Below are 16,889 nucleotides of genomic sequence, written 5' to 3' on the forward strand. Positions count from 1 at the left end.
ATATATATATATTGCCATAATAACAGTGCAATGCAAAATTGTCAGAGGTGTAAATATTTTAAAAAATAGCTTTTGCATGGCCGCTATGTTTGAGATTTAAGTTCTTTAAGACGGCAGCATCTCACTTTGTTTTTTGCCCAGATCTGACTAATCGTTTACTCATCAGTACTGTCAGAACACAATTCTGTTCTTCTTGAATGATTCAGCTCAAGGAGTTATCTACAATAGGCAAATATTTGTTACATTTCCACAGAACCCCACCTCAAAAAATCTGAACTGTTCTTTTAAAATCTTTTAGATAAGAAATGCACATTGCCACCTCTGAGCTACAATTTTAGCTTAGTAATATTCAAACAAAATGACTTTTTGCTCTGGTTTTTTTCTGTTGTTTTTTTTTTTCGTTGCAGAGAGCAGACTTAGCAATGGCCCCTCTCACCATTACCTACACGCGTGAAAAGTTCATTGACTTCTCCAAGCCTTTCATGAGCATGGGGATCAGCATCCTGTATCGCAAACCCAACACCACCAACAGCGGCTTTTTCTCCTTTCTGAACCCCATGACTCCAGACATCTGGGTGTACATTCTCCTGGCCTACCTGGGTGTTAGCTGTGTTCTTTTTGTCATTGCCAGGTAAGTACAGTCGTTTCAGGCTATTTGTCCTTTCAGCTCTTCATTCGTCTCTCCATGAAGTTTTCAGGAGTCCCAGTAATTTACTCTGTTATTATTACAGGCTGAGGTTTGAGTACATGAGCCGATTTATCATACTGCGTTAACTGCTGGGTAGTGATCAAGACAGTTATGTCTGCKTGGGCTCTCTACAGCCCAGCAGTGGGAGGAGGAATACAAAAAAAAAAAAAGAAAGAAAAGCTCCAGTTGAGTTGCAAAGTCCCATTCAACATGTAATTTCTGGTTTCCTGTGAGATGTCTTTAGAMATGGCAAGGCAGCTTAACATGAAAATGTAGTTAAAAAAAGAATAATACACCTACTTAACATATTCAGCAGCACAAAAACACAMCTGAAATGAAATTTCATCAGCAGAAGATATTTTTAGTTGATCATAACCATTTGTATGTATTATGAAATCTGCTGTGTGTCTGTCACAACTATGGCAAAGATTACCCATTTTTTAACTTCTTCTGAATCAGATTAATATCCTTTTAGTATCAGTGTCTGCATTTCCTGCTGCTTCACATGCAAAGTGGTGCTTGAGGAAGTTCGAGAAAACAGCCGTTGGAGGAAGTTTGAGGCTCGAGAGCAAACAGCTGTGCTCTTCTATCCTCGTTTGCTGCTCTGAGATGAAACTAATTCTAAAGTGGCTTCATATAAATTTTAAAGAATCATCCTAAATTGTTGCAATCACTTGGCTAGTTAAAGGTGAATGGGTAAAGAGGTATATGCATCCCTAAATATAAAATGATTATGGACGAAAGTTCAAAGACTCTTTAAAGCAGCATGTTGACAACAAAATCAGATGTGGCCTTTTAAAAGCTCCATTCCATGAAGCCTTAAAATAACTAATTCTAATCAAATTCCCCTTTTATATTAGTTGACAAAATGTGCTTAGAACCACAATAAAAAATACAGAAACAGTGCACATTTGCACTATTGCATCAACACAAAGTCTTTCATGTGAGTAAAAAAATTCTGTATTCATTGATTTACATTTTTTTGAAAACCTTAACCACAAATACATGAAATTTTGCTATTACTGTTTTCCTGTAAAGGCAGGCAGGTAAAGGCTAAAAGCATGTGGTGTGAAACTAGAAGGGGGGTCTCTGCTGTCACTAAGTGGGAGGTCCTTGGTATGTGGGAGGAGTTTTTCAAAACATGATTGGTCTGTTTGACTTTTGTGAGATGGTTTTGATAAAGTAGTGGTTGGTCTGATTGACTATTTTGGGTGGAGTTTGAAGAAGCCATAATGATACAGTTGGATGAATGCTGGGCCGCTGGGGGGACATGTAGCATGATTATTAATTTAAGTCATAACTTGAGACAGGTAGGTACCAGCCATACAAAATTTGAAAGCTGTACATGTGGAGGGATGTGTAAAAATGTAGCTCAGTTAAAACAGCACTAACCCGCCTTTGATCGCTACTTTTGAATATGAATCATAATATTAGTCATAACATGAGATGTTAGTCGCACTAGATTTAAAGTCAATAAGTTATATTTACATGTTCACAATAATTTTACTATTACCATTACATCATCTTTTGACTTGCCCCACAAGACACGTCTGACCAATCACGGTGTTGCCAAACTCCACCTGGATCCAAGATCCTCTACCTGTATTACTAACTTGGCCAATCACAGTTAGWACAAACTCTGCCCACATAGCAAATAAACTCCCACATCTTGTCAAACTCCTCCCATACGGAAAACCCCCGCCAATCAGTTAGGACTAAGTTCACCCTTACAGACAACAAAACTCACCCCTTCTACTRCAGAGACTCCTACTTCTGCTGCTTGAATTTAACCTAAGAATGTCAGGATCCCTGTGTTTTGACACAGGAATCCTAAAGCGTCCAGTATGCTGCAGCCGAACTGTAGAAATTGGATCAGATTGTCTCAGTTTCATGACGAAAATTGTGTCATTCTGTTCGCATTGTCGACATTTCCCCACCTTCTTGTCGCAACCTGTGACTTTTTTACCTCCTTCCCTTAAGAACTTATTGTGTTATTGGACAGAAGTTTGTGGGAGTGTTTGTGCTGAAAGCACTTGGACAAGTGCATTTTGCTTCAAATACTCACTTAAAAAAAGCYTACTCGCTTCCAGAAGCTGACTGTTGTAGGCTACCTGGAAGAAGACATTTGTAAAGATAGTCAAATGATCAAAAACTCGTGGATGGAGTTAAAACAGATGTTGTGCATGGAGGRATMTGCCTGATAAAAACGTGGAGCTTTAACCGGGACAGATTCATGCACAAATAACATCGATGACGGGTCTCCGATTTTTTTTTTCGCATCGTAAACTCCAGTGGGAAGAAACCCTGTGAGGTATACCGCAGTGGGGATTGGTTTCCCAGGAGCTCAGCACTGTGTGCCTCAGGGAATTAYRAAAGGTTTGTGCGAAAACAAGTGCCAAACAACCATGTGACCGCGCATTGTCTGGTCGACTGCCGAGCTGAAGCCTTAACTGTATTATGACACACAAATTTCAAAACAGAAGTATGTAGCCCACATCATACACCATCTTTTAATTCTCATCTAAATTCTAGATTGTATTTTACAATGGTTTGTTTCCTCATTTTCCATTTTTACAGCACTTGGTCATATAATGTTTCACACAAACAGCCTTTTTTAAATATAGACTCACTCTCCAATAAGCATATTAGGACCAAAGGTCCACCATGTTGCCCAAGGTCACTTCAACATGTAGCAAAGCTGGGTATCAACTCTTCAATCATCCATTTGGGAGATGACCACTCTAAAGCAGGGCCGCCATCCTCTGAATTAACATTGTTACATTGTCTCAATAAAAATTGCACTCAAATCATTTGTGGCCCTTTTAAATGTATTTTGGCTGTGCATAAAATCTCTCCTGCTCTCTCTGCTTTTTCACTATCATATAATTGTATGGTCATGGCTTTTGCAATTTAACATTAAAGGAATGCAGAATCAGACAGAAAAAAAGCACTGAAGCAGTGGCATGACTTCACAAGCAACCAAAGCATCTCTGCTGACAGATTCCTGCTTCATTTATTATAACTGATGTTTATCAGATTTTAGCTCGATTTAATTGCTCAGAATTATTCTTTTAAAGCAAGAAACTAGCCAAATACGATTTACTGCAGTCGTTCAAAGAGTCTTCTTTGTAATATTGCATTCTACTTTAATTTATTACACATAAACCTAAAACTCATAATGCAGCATCAACAAGTAGAACTAAAACTGGAAATTTAGTACATTATATAAAAGTATTTGAAAAAATAGAGAGGTGACATTTACCATTCTTTATCTGTCCGTGGAAATACTTTTTGCTGTAAATGTGGAGCAACATTTCTGCAGATCTCMAAGTAAATGGCAGAGGTTTAGAGGAAGGCAAGATTTATGATTTCACATGGCTTTAGGAATTTTCAAACAAGACACTGTAAATTTTCTGATAATGCATGTTTCATTGGTCACCTTTGAACAAAAAGCATGTTTGAAAAAATCAATGGGATTGCCGAGAGGTGTTTAAAAACCAGGAGCTAGTGATTTTAAAGTATTTTGATATAACGTTTGATAACAGATGGGATATTTTAGATGTCTAAAATAAGTAAAACTGTTGTAAACACTATAGCCGGATCATCAATGTTATTGTTTAACTAAGTGGGAAATGAAAAAAATGTTTTCACTTRCATATCATGTGATTGAGTTGGCATAAAAGAAATGCCTTGGCAAACAAATTGTTAATATAAACAGACAACAAAYACCGGACAAGTTTAACTATGTTTAGCCTTTTGCACAATGATGACACAGCTATTCCATTCAGTAATATATGAACTTTATTTATTAGTGTATGTGGTTTTCTAGTGTTTATAGAGAAATTTCTTAAGCCATAATGCATGGATGGGCAACTTAAAAGATTATTATTTTGTTCATTCTACCAGAGGGCCACACAGTGCTGCACACTTATCCATATGTAATAAAACTGCCATTTTAAAAATATTTATGTAAATATGTGTTTATTAAACCAGCAGTGCAGTAACTTAAAATAGTTCAAGCTCAAATGCCTGTATAACAGTTGTATTCTTGTTTAATAAATATGAATACAAAACTTTTGAAGCAAATGGAAAAATAAACACTGTAGAAAGCTGAAGTGCAACAACACATGAAGCCTTAAGTGCAGGCTCCTGCGTGGATGTGGTTCTGGTAAAAAGTTGCTGTTGTTTAMATACTTGTGMCTTCAGTATAYTTCTCATATTTAGCTTTGTGCAACATGTTGTAGTGTGACTTTTATTAAAATCCTTCATGGCAGACTGTGTACTTAAGCAGACTAAACACRTAGATTTGCCTTGAAATTTTGTAAACAGATAGTTTACCTCCCAAAATCAAAACAATTTATTGATCTATTTTTTAAACTAAAATAAACACTCAGATTCTAAGAGCTGCTTTGAGTGTCTATTTTTTTAGAGAAAGGTGGGGTCTTATTGGCAGGAAGTTACATGTGGCCTGCAGGCCACCAGTTGCCCATCCCTGCAATAATGTGTTTTGTTTTTCCAAATCCAAGATGGAACTCTAAAATAACTAGATAAGATTAGTTCCTAAGTGCTGTGATTTACAAAAAAAAAATCTTTGTATATAAAAGCAGTTTCCCACACTCTTGTTTCCTGTCCTCAGATTTAGCCCGTATGAATGGTATGACGCCCATCCCTGCAACCCTGGCTCAGATGTGGTGGAAAACAACTTCACGCTCCTCAACAGCTTCTGGTTCGGAGTCGGTTCCCTAATGCAACAAGGTACGACGACTTTGTCGCAGACAGAAACAGTAATCATCTTACCCTTTTCTATTTCTTTGCCTTTTTTTTAAACTGACAAGCTCCGTGATTCTCATCCCATGACTGTTTCATGAGATGTTTACTTGTCAAGAACAACCGCAGAGCTCTGACTCGCATGACAAATGATGGCTGTTGTCACCTGCTGCTTAAAATAATAAAAAAGAAGAGTCTGTGCCAGACTTTTTTGTCGAAATTGGCGGATAAGGATAAAAAACAATGTAGCATTTGTTTCCCTCTAACACTGTAGCTGGCCCTGCTCCGTAGTTTCCCGAGTGTTGAGACAAAAAGGGTAAGTTGAGGAATATRCCTGACAAATGCCAGCTGTCAGCCCTGCTAGATCTGGCTGGTGTGATGTTTTCAGCACGGCATGGCTTGCACTGAAAGTGACCCAGAGTGGAGAATTTATGTGTCTGACTCACAGTGACCTTTCTGTTACTGTATGGCTGTTTCTTATAAGCAGGTATCATTTAATAATAATACTTTAACAAAAAAGAGGATTTTGTAAGCTCAAAAGTCTAACATGCTGTGAAAATTTGAATTAGAGAGGTGACTTTTTACAAAAAAAAAAAAAAACCCTAAAGGATGTGAATTTCTTCCCATTTGCAGGTGTCCCTTAAAGGCATGGGTACATAAAAGAAGGGCAGAAATTTGCATAATGGAGTTAACTGTGGCAAAAGGAACGCCTGTAACAAAATGTTTAACCTCRGTGTAACAAGACAAATCAAGGAGGTTTAGTGAGACTCGGTGGATCTTTGGCTGTAAGGATTGCAAACACATTCRGCAATTCATTAAGCACAGAAACTCGGCGGCACTCTTGTGAAACTGCACAGCAGCTCTGCCAATTTGCCGGTGCCGGCAGAGAAATATGAGAGGAGCAGCGGTACAGCTGGGAGAGGGGAGAGGGAGAGAATCAAATCAAAATGAGCTAGTTAGTCACCTATATTATTAAACTAAACAGGGGAGAATTTTCCATTATCATTCAAAACGTGGCACACAGCTTTTTTTTTTTTTTTTGTAAATGCCTGAGCTCCACTGTTTCTCTCATTTACAGTCATTGACTGAAGCTGCTGCTGCTAATCAACTCTTATTCATAGTTCCCTGAAAACAATTTCCACATTTGAATCTCAAAGTTGAAAATAAGGGTCACGAATGAGTTTGAATCCATTTGTTAATGTTATTACGTGGTATTTTAAACCCATTACATGCTCTCAGAAACATTCAAACCAGTATGAAATATCTTGATAATTAACATACCGTATGATAATTAACATGCGATGTATCAAAGTTTAAAATGACACCAAATCTGGCTTCGAGTGACACCCGTTTGTGCTGCAGAGCCTTGTAACACATGCTGCACAGCGGTATCTGCAGCGAGGTGTATATTTTGTCTGTGTCACATTAACAGACATCCCTTGCTTGTCTGCCAAAYACGGTGACAGCAGCTAAGGCAGAAGCCATTTCCTTGACATGTTTAAAATGCAAATGGACGTGTTTGAGGAAACCCAAAATAAGAAGGAGAAAAAAAAGTCTACCAGCTTGTCTGTGGGAGGGAGGTGTCAGAGACAACAAAAAGAACATAAAATATGAGGAGGTGCAAAAGCRCTCTGTGTACTTCAAATAGAATCCTGGAGGTTTCAGACTTTCTATCACAACATACACACATGTGATTGTTTGCTATAAATTGGTTTCCTTGTATAATTAGAATTTTTTTTTTAAAAGTTACGTACTCAAAGAGGTCAAAAAAAATCAGGACAATCTTTTCCTTTATAACCATGTTTTGTATTGTAATGCTCATACATTTTTTATTGTTTTCTGGTTGGGTTTATACTCTTCATAATAAACCATTTTGTAGTTACAAGCAGAAGCGGATCGTAACTCTTCCGGGTCCACAGGTCAACTGAGAAAACGCTGAGCTTGCTATGAAAATGCCATTGGATTTGTGCAAATTCAAGAAGCTCAAAAAGCTGATTCATGAAAACCTTTAAAACAAACCAGTTTAGAGCAGTTTCATAGGGTCTGTATAACAGCATAAAATTACAGCTTGAATTAGTTCAATTCCTTTGGCATTTCCTTAGTGTTTTTCCTGAAAAATGTGTGAGCTTGGTTATTTTTTTTAACTATGATATGGTCTATTCCCTTGCAGAAATATGCTAATATTGTTGTGTGGCAGCTTTTCCCCCGAGCAATAAAAAAGTTACCTGTGTTAGTGCATTGTGTGCATTAAAGATTTTGTTCTGAAAGACAATACATTTTTATTACTTTTTTWAATTTTATTTTATCAAATATAAATTCTGAAAGACCCTTTTGTTGGTTAGACAATGTAGCAGTTATTGTAGTAAGACAACCATGAACAAACTTTTTTCTCTTGGCCTACAAATGATAAGCCTTTCTTCAGAAGCACACTGCATCGACACCATTTTGTTTCCCTGGAACTATATGACTGATCTGCTTTCTGTATTTATCGGAGTGTTCTGATGCAGTGCCGTATACTGCTCCCCGCTGACAACTGTGCTTTATTGTGTGGGATTCAATTGAGTTAYCCGTGGCTTCACTTCATTTTTTATTGTGACCAGGGAATGAATGTGGATCTTGGCTCTCTRAAGTCATGGTGAATTAAGGGATGCTTCTGTCTTCTCTTGTTTGTAACCATGTAGAGTCTTTGTCAAACCACAAAGGACAAATCCAATCAAATTTGGTGGAAGAGGTTAAAGAGCTGACCACCGTGCCCCCCTTCTGTGGGCTTGTTACTTCTCAGAATTGCCCTCATAAATCTTCTCAGTAAAGTAACAGAGTGCACAAAGCACAAGGGTATTTTAAAGGTTGTCAGAGATGAGATATAAAGTAAYTCTTACACCAGTCAGAGAGCCATTGTAAACATTGTATTACTCAACAGATGCCCACTCAAAGTCAAGGCTGATGCAGAGGCATTCTGTCAGTGCAGAAATGTATCTTCATCTTCCATTTTTTTCAGTATTTGCACAGGTTGTGATTATTTGTTTTTGAAGTAGCATAATGTGCACATCCAGTAGGGCAGCTCTACGGAACAACATCGCATGGCAAACGAGAAAAATAAAATAGGTGATATTTTACAGCTTATACAGGGTGTATCAGAAAAAAAAATGATACTCTCAGAAAAATCACCATAAAATTAACATAGATAATAATTTTGAAAATGTGGGTGTAACCTTTGGTAGAGGGGACCATTCTGCTTCGAATGACACCAAAATCTTAGTGAACGCTTCACGCTCCAGTGAGCAGGGATGGTTGCAAATTCACAAAATTCATGTCCTTTGCACAAGGAAATGTGAGGGTTAAAATACGATCTGTCACATAAAATTAAAAGCTTAGATGGTGTTTTACACGCATGCCAAGGCGTTTTTAAAATAATTAACCCTTTCATGTCCTAACGTCGAAACAAAAATATCTCATTTTTGAGTGGACCATAACCAAGGGTTAACAAACACATGAGAAGTGGCCATGGACAAGGCAATCCAGCCAACTAACATTACATGTAATGCACTGCACATGTACATTACATGTAATGTACTGTATTCATTGGGTATTACATGTAATTATTTCATAACCTGGTACAGGATTGTGTGATTGTGTGCTCATTTTCTTTCATTAAAATAACATGATCACAAACATCACCTTATATCGTGTCTCATTTGAAGCAGAATGATCCCCTCTACCAAAGGTTACGCCCACATGTTCAAAATTATTATCTTTGTTAATTTTATGACGATTTTTCTGAGATTATCAATTTTTCCTGATACACCCTGTATTATTTTCATTTTGTTTGGTTGTTTCAAATAATAAGACTAATTGAAACTGGTTCTGGTAAGTACACAGCTGGTAAGTATCATTACAGATGTACTGACCAGTCAGCCCTGGTAAAATAATTTTTATTGGATATTTTTAAGAATACTTTTCAGAGTATTTTTGAGCTTTAATTACATAGTCTAATTTATGTGAAATCATGTTTTAGAAATGCTTAAAAGCACATATACAATAAGAGTTGGATACCCCTCCTCTCACACAGTCCATTCAAGTTGTACAGATTGTCCGTGAATTACACGGATTTCCCTCCATTTTGTATACAGAGATATAGGGCAGTCTTACTTTTTTGTCATTTTTAAAAAAAAAACTTTGCTTCAAATTCATTTAGTTCTCTGAGCCGGTGGGCTGCATAGAAATAAGTTGCCACCTCCCCGTCCTCCTTTCTCTGTTCCTTTGGGCTACCCCACATTCTTTCTTTCCCTGCGGCCGCTTGTCCACTCCTACACTCTTGTTGTATCATGTGTGCATACTACAGATTTTTTTTGATAAAATTATGGATTTCTGAGGGTCAACATACATGTTCAAAGGGGTGAACATGTATGTAGTGAGACCACACCAGCTTTCCCAATGAGCATTAAAGGTATAGTGGGTAAAATAAAAAAAAAATACAAAAATAGATGAGTTGACAATAAAAGTTTATAGTATTATTTAAATTATTGAATAATTGCAATCTACTGTATGCTATACTTGAAAGAACAAAACTGGATGTTTTATTGAATAATATGCAAAATTTGTTATAATTTAAATACTTTGCTTTACTGTTAATCACTGCTTTATCTGTGTTTTGAATAATATTTTACACCAGTATTTTTTGTCCTAAAAATGAGAACATGATGGTTATGTTGCATCAGGCTTGAAAGAAAAAAAACAAGCAAATGTTGCTCCAGGTCTAAAAGAGAAATATACACAAGGTTACATCAATTCTTATTGGGTTAAAGTCTAACAGCTCATGAAATAAATAAGTGTATATGTAGAAGCCTAAAAAATTGCTTTACCAATGTGGTCTGGGTGTTTTGCTCAGATTTTGGCTAAGGCGCCATTCTGGCTTCTGTTTCCATTCCCCCACTCAAAGTACCTCGTTTGAAACCAGGGGCTCTGCCAAAAGACATTTGCAAGCCAATTAACAAACCAATGAGCAATTATGTTTCTGCATTTGTTCAACTCAGTTACTGTACTGGTCTGAGTTGTTTGACATGCTGTATTTCTCTCTCTTTTTTGTTTCATCTAGGCTCAGAATTGATGCCCAAAGCCCTGTCAACCAGGATCATCGGTGGAATCTGGTGGTTCTTCACACTCATCATCATATCTTCTTACACAGCTAATTTAGCTGCTTTTCTCACTGTGGAGAGAATGGACTCACCTGTGGACTCAGCTGATGACATTGCCAAACAGACCAAGATTGAGTATGGTGTGGTTAGAGACGGRGCAACAATGGCTTTCTTTAAGGTAAAAAACAAAAACCTCAAACGAATAAATGTATGAATTCATAAATGTTGTAAAAGTTTAGCAAGTAAAGTTTATCTGGGTTGTGGAAATGTATCTTTTTATGTGCCAACGTGTTCCTGATCATTTCTTATTTCAAAGTTTCTTTTGCCTCCAGATTCTTGCATTTTTCTTTCTATATTCTGAACTTTGCTGTAGATTTTGTTGGTTCTCTGTGTTGAATAATACAAATAACAGAGTTACAGTTTCTCAGAATAAGAAAATGAAAACACTGCATCATTATTATTGAAGAAAATCTAAGTTTATAAAATTCAATAGAATAAAAAGTGGGGGGTGATCCTCGAGGGCATTTGTCTGTTCTAGTTTCTATGCTACTGTATTTTGTAGCTCAGCTCACAAATATAAGCTTGAATTCTGTATAACACATTTACTACTAATAACACTTTTCCTCTTTTTTAATGTAATGCTCATTTAAAAATGGGTTTAATATCCTGTAATTCCACTGCTTGGTGTGTACTCATCAAGATTTTGCAACCGTATATTCAAGAAAAACAATGTGAAATTTTATAATATAACAGAAAAATAAATTAAATAGTAAAAAATGTCTGAATTAATCCATAAAATGTTTAATATTACATGCATATTGCTTGCTTTTTTATGCCAGAGTTTTAATATAAATCCTAAAACTAAAGGTTATATTAAGTGTTCATATAGTATATGCTTATGTTGACACTCACTACCACCAGATTTTGTTTGTAAAAACTTAATGAGTTATTGCCATCTTGGTTACAAATAATAGAGCCATAGGTAAAAGGTTAAACAGTTCAGAAATACTGCTGCCTTCTATGTTCCATGGTCTGCTTAATAAACTGAAAGCAGAATAAAACTGTTGGTCTGCCAAATCAGTATTAGCAATTTATAAACCTAAACACTGTCCCATGGGTCGGAGGAGAAAAACTATTTGTTCTAGTTTAAATGCACAGTTCAAAAGCTGACATTAGTATTAATGCTGGAGTTAACCTACACCTCTTCAAATAGACCTTTGATGCCGAACACTTAAAACTACTTTTCAAGGAGCCTATTATGTCTTACAAATGCAGTCATTTACAGGGAAWACTTTAGTTAAGAAAAGTTTTAAAAAATGGTCTGTACTAAATTGGTCTCCAAATCTGCATYAATAAGTGTCAGCTATTTTACAAACACATTTTTTGTTTTGACATTGAACAGAGAAATATTTCACCTTTTTATACAGTTTGAATGTGAATTTTATATTTCTTTATTATAAATAATATTTTTATCACCATTTATTCACCTTTTACACTGTTTCAGCTTATGAAAAACCAAAGCTGTTGCTAATCTCAGATTCCAAAAGTTACATGTAAAAATGTTTGCTCAAACATGCAAAGATAAATAACTTCTTCTGGAATGTTGTGCCAAACAAAGTTATTTTCAATCATTATTTCCTCCACAGAAAAGTGTAGTTGTGATCATAGTGTCAAGAATAAGAGACACAGGTGCCTAATTACCCATGGCTCAAGTGCCCTCTGCCAGCTTTTGCCCTTGCAGTAAGACCTAATGATGTTAATTCAGTGAGGCAGAGAAGCATGATAAATACTGGAGAGATTGGGCTGTGGATAAAGGCTTTGCAGATGTGTGCAAATGGATTTGGTTCTTAATGTGGAGGGCAAAACTATTTTTAATGCAATGAAAAATGTTGGTATTTGAACTTTAATTTAAAAAACTAGTCACCAGGAAGTTTAATTATAAAAAAAAATATTAGCCCAAGGAGAGAAAATTGTAAAAAAAAAGCTCTTTAACATGAGTATAGTTCATGATAACGACGTATCTACATAAATCCTATTAAAATGTTAACATTAATTGTTGTCCAGGAAGCTGTTCTAAAACCAAAAGATGTCCTTAAATGGAACTGTTTGTTGATGAATTTAAAGCACCTAAAGATAAATTTGAGGAACATTAAAAAAATAAACTAAACGTCAGTTCTTACAAGGCTGTTCCTGTCAACAAATTAAAAGAAACAAGGTAATAAATTCACATGATAAAATGATATCAAACCTCAGACTATTACATTATCACATGCTAGTTTTATGCAGCCAAGACTGGGTTTAACATTAGCAGAAGACTTTGTATAATAACATCTTTCACAATTTGAAATGGCTTATAGTCTTTAGACAGTAATTATCTTGGATTAGACATGGCATAAATGTGACCTCACAGAAAATTGCATGAAATACCACATAGACTGATGCAGGACTAATGSAACGCCATTCTATTATTGCTGCTTCAGTAGCACTTATGAGAATAGATGTGTGCAAATCTTCAGTTTATCGTCCTTTAATCCTGTGACAATGGAAATCTAAAGGAGTAATCATTTAAATCTATTTGGAGATTAGCTAAATTAACCATGATGTCAAGAACTATAAACGAACAAATACCTTCTGTATGATGTCTGACATTTTGTTGTATTAAAAATAACCATAAGTGTAATCTTGCATTAAAAAAAGTGCTTTTGATGGTTAGCTGTATTTCCACCATCAGCACCTAGGGCTATAGCATTTGAAAGTTATTTTATTCAAGTTCAACCTTTTTGTAGTGATAAAAGCATTGCATATGTATCGGCAGCTTTTTCCTCACCTGTAACATGGTAGATTAGGAAAATAAGCTTCAAATAGACATGTTTTTTTAACCCCCCCCCCCCCCTTTTTTTTTACAGAAATCAAAGGTTTCAACATTTGAGAAGATGTGGGCTTTTATGAGCAGCAGGCCAAGAACATCACTGGTGAAGTCCATTGAGGATGGAATTCAGAGGGTGTTGAAGTCAGACTATGCACTCATTACAGAGTCCACCACTATTGATTACATCACCAGGAGAAACTGTAATCTGACACAAGTGGGAGGGCTTATTGACAGCAAAGGCTATGGCATCGGTACTCCCCTCGGTAAGACTCGCGAATAACCCTGGAATACATTTGAGAGTATCAAGTAATGAAAAATTCAAGCCCTTTGCATTTTTTTTCTTTGAAAGATGAGGATGAGGAATTACTTTTAGATGCAGCTGCAGCAAAAAACAAAACAAAACAACAACAAAAAAATCATGTAGCTACTTGTCAGGCAGTGTGCCACAATGTGTTTATGAACCTTATTATCACAGAGTCCAGCTGGTGTTTCATCCAAAGTTAAATGGGCCTTATGTTACTTGCAGGCTCACCGTACAGAGACAAAATCACTATAGCTATCCTCAGTATGATGGAGGATGGGCTCCTGCACAGTCTGAAAGAAAAGTGGTGGAGTGGGAACAGCTGCTTAGATGAAGAGCGTCACGAGACGGGCCCCATGGGGATCCAGAACCTGGGTGGTATATTTATTGTGCTGGCTTCTGGCCTGGTGGTGTCTGTTTTTGTGGCAATCGCTGAATTCATCTACAAGCTGAGGAAAACTGCGGAACGAGAGCAGGTATATGTCCTCATAGAACATTTGTGTTTTTGTCATTTTGGCTATCACAGTAATTTGAGATCGTGAAATAAATTTATTTTWGAAATTTTAACCCTGGCTTTAACGACCAACGGCTCTTTTATCAAATTGTTTTTTTTTTCTAAATAGCCTCAACAAACTGTGCACTATTCATAGCTTTTAGCTCAAGCATGTTTTAAAGGGATTTACATGCCTTTCTTTGACTAATCCGTAAGACTTGGCCACAACATCGAAACGTTTACTCGTTTTCACTGGCATGACTGCAAATCGGAGCATAAAGAATTAATCCGTTATTAGTCATTGGAGATAGCAGAATGGCATCTGCCTTTTAATGTGGTAAATCCCAAATTTTAAGTCATTCAATGTGAGTTATGCTCTTATATTATAATTGTTTTACCCTCCTTGACACAGCATTATTTAGGAGCTAACTTTGGCTAATAACAGCTAAAATTTTGCTAAATTTGTTGCAAATAGCTGAATACAGAAGAAATTCAATTCAATTCAATTCAATTCAATTCAAACTCAATTCAAAAATACTTTATTGATCCCAGAGAGAAATTAGGTAATCAAATTAGGTAAGAGAGCAACTGTAAGAAGCATAAATAGCACAAATTAGCTGAAAAAGGTATAAAAAGGCAGAAAAAAGCAGAATAATAGCAGAAAGAAGTAGAATTTTAGCTGATATAGCAGCAAAAAGCAAAAGTTAGGATAAAATAAGCTAAAAGTAGCAGAGTCAATTTGAGAGTAGCATCCAGATGGTGAAATGGATGTAAAATTTTCAAAATTAGCAGGAAAAAACCCTATAAAACTACTAAAAAGTGATAATTTGATGTAAGCTAGGTAAAAAAGCCGAATTTTTCAGTAAAACAGCTAAAAAGTACCTGGAAACATTTTAATTAGCATAAGGATGCATAAGGAGCACAAGTTTGCTAAATTTAACAGAATTAAGTTGAAATAGCTCCAAAGAAATGTATAATTAGCTTAGAAAGCTCACTTTGGCTAATAACAGCTAAAATTTTGCTAAATTTGTGCAAATAGCTGAATACAGAAGAAAGCAACTGTAAGAAGCATAAATAGCACAAATTAGCTGAAAAAGTATAACAAAGCAGAAAAAGGCAGAAGAATAGCAGAAAGAAGTAGAATTTTAGCTGATATAGCAGCAAAAAGATAAAGTTAGCATAAAATAAGCTAAAAGTAGCAGACTCAAGTTGAGAGTAGCACCCAGATGGTGAAATGGATGTAAAAATTTCAAAATTAGCAGAAAAACCCCATAAAACTACTGAAAAGTGATCATTTGATAAAAAGATAGGTTAAACAGCCGAAGTTTTCAGTAAAACAGCTAAAAAGTAGCTGGAAACATTTTAATTAGCTTAAGGATGCATAAGGAGCACAAGTTTGCTAAATTTAGCAGAATTAAGTTGAAATAGCTCCAAAAATGGTGTAATTAGCTTAGAAAGCTAACTTCGGCTAAAAACAGCTAAAATTTTGCTAAATTTGTTGCAAATAGCTGAATACAGAAGAAAGCAACTGTAAGAAGCATAAATAGCACAAATTAGCTGAAAAAGTATAACAAAGCAGAAAAAAGCAGAATAGCAGAAAGAATTATAATTTTTAGCTAATATAGCAGCAAAAGCCAAAGTTAGCATAAAAATAAGCTAAAAGTAGCAGACTCAAATTGCTGTGTTTAGCAAAGGTTTAGTATTACTTTGTTGACAGCTACAAGCATTCCCATCAATTTGTTCTACATCCATTTTGTGCTTTTCGTCTGTTGACTCTCCGCTGTCAGAACAATTTAAAGCTAAGGCATTTACTCCCCTTCCCTTTCCCCTCTTCTCCTTTTTATGCCCCTCCCCGGATCCTCCCTTTTTGCCCAGAGGTCTTTGTGCAGCGCCATGGTGGACGAGATCAGACTGTCGTTCACCTGCGAGAGGCGGGTGAAACACAAGCCTCAGCCTCCGGTCATGGTGAAGACGGATGCAGTGATCAACATGCACGCCTACAACGACCGACGACTCCCAGGAAAGGACAACATGAGCTGCAGCACTGGGATGACCCCTGTGTTTCCATGACACTGTGCTCCCCGCAGGGCAAGAACCTCGTCAGCAACATATCGGGGACGGTGCCGGAGCCTAGAGACAATGGCATAGATGGCATCACCAGATACACCATCAACCACAGTGACATAGGAACACTCACTAAACATGGCCAACTCAAAATGGCAGCGTCAGCCACACAGGTATGACAAGTCACCACTGCATTCAAATAAAATAAGTATTTTGGAAGGTCCTGGGGGAACGGAAAGAGCATACCTGGTAAAGGAGTACACCCAAATACGAGTCAATTTCAAGTCTGATGTTTACGCCTAAAACACGAAAAAAAAATCACACTTTCCAAGAGACGCTCACTCGTTTCAACGATTGAAAATTTGATGTGAAAACAAGGCCTAACAAAATAAGAAAGGCTTTTTTTGGAAATGGCAATAACAGACTTTGATACAATTAAAAAGGGACAAGGCAGTTTTAATTGAAAATCAGTTTTGTCATAAGTTACATCTGTCAGAAGCTCATAATTTTCCTCTTGATTTAGTCCTGAATGGCCTTTGGCAGCAGAAAATAGTGTTACCTCAAACATCTGT

General features: G+C 36.5%; 1 protein-coding gene across 1 annotated transcript in view; it reads left to right on the top strand.

The window, feature by feature from the left end:
* The window catches only part of LOC106526622 (glutamate receptor ionotropic, kainate 3), a gene marked incomplete at its 5' end in the record, with an annotated part of 34,973 nt that extends 18,358 nt beyond the window's left edge, over positions 1-16,615 (top strand). The window contains 6 exon segments of the mRNA XM_014021261.1: positions 408-631; positions 5,325-5,443; positions 10,551-10,768; positions 13,497-13,722; positions 13,986-14,236; positions 16,129-16,615. Coding sequence (XP_013876715.1) covers positions 408-631; positions 5,325-5,443; positions 10,551-10,768; positions 13,497-13,722; positions 13,986-14,236; positions 16,129-16,323 — 1,233 coding nt within the window.
* Between the last annotated feature and the right edge of the window lie 274 nt (positions 16,616-16,889).

Source organism: Austrofundulus limnaeus, unplaced genomic scaffold, assembly GCF_001266775.1.
Source record: "Austrofundulus limnaeus strain Quisiro unplaced genomic scaffold, Austrofundulus_limnaeus-1.0 Scaffold284, whole genome shotgun sequence".
Classification (NCBI taxonomy): Eukaryota; Metazoa; Chordata; class Actinopteri; order Cyprinodontiformes; family Rivulidae; genus Austrofundulus; species Austrofundulus limnaeus.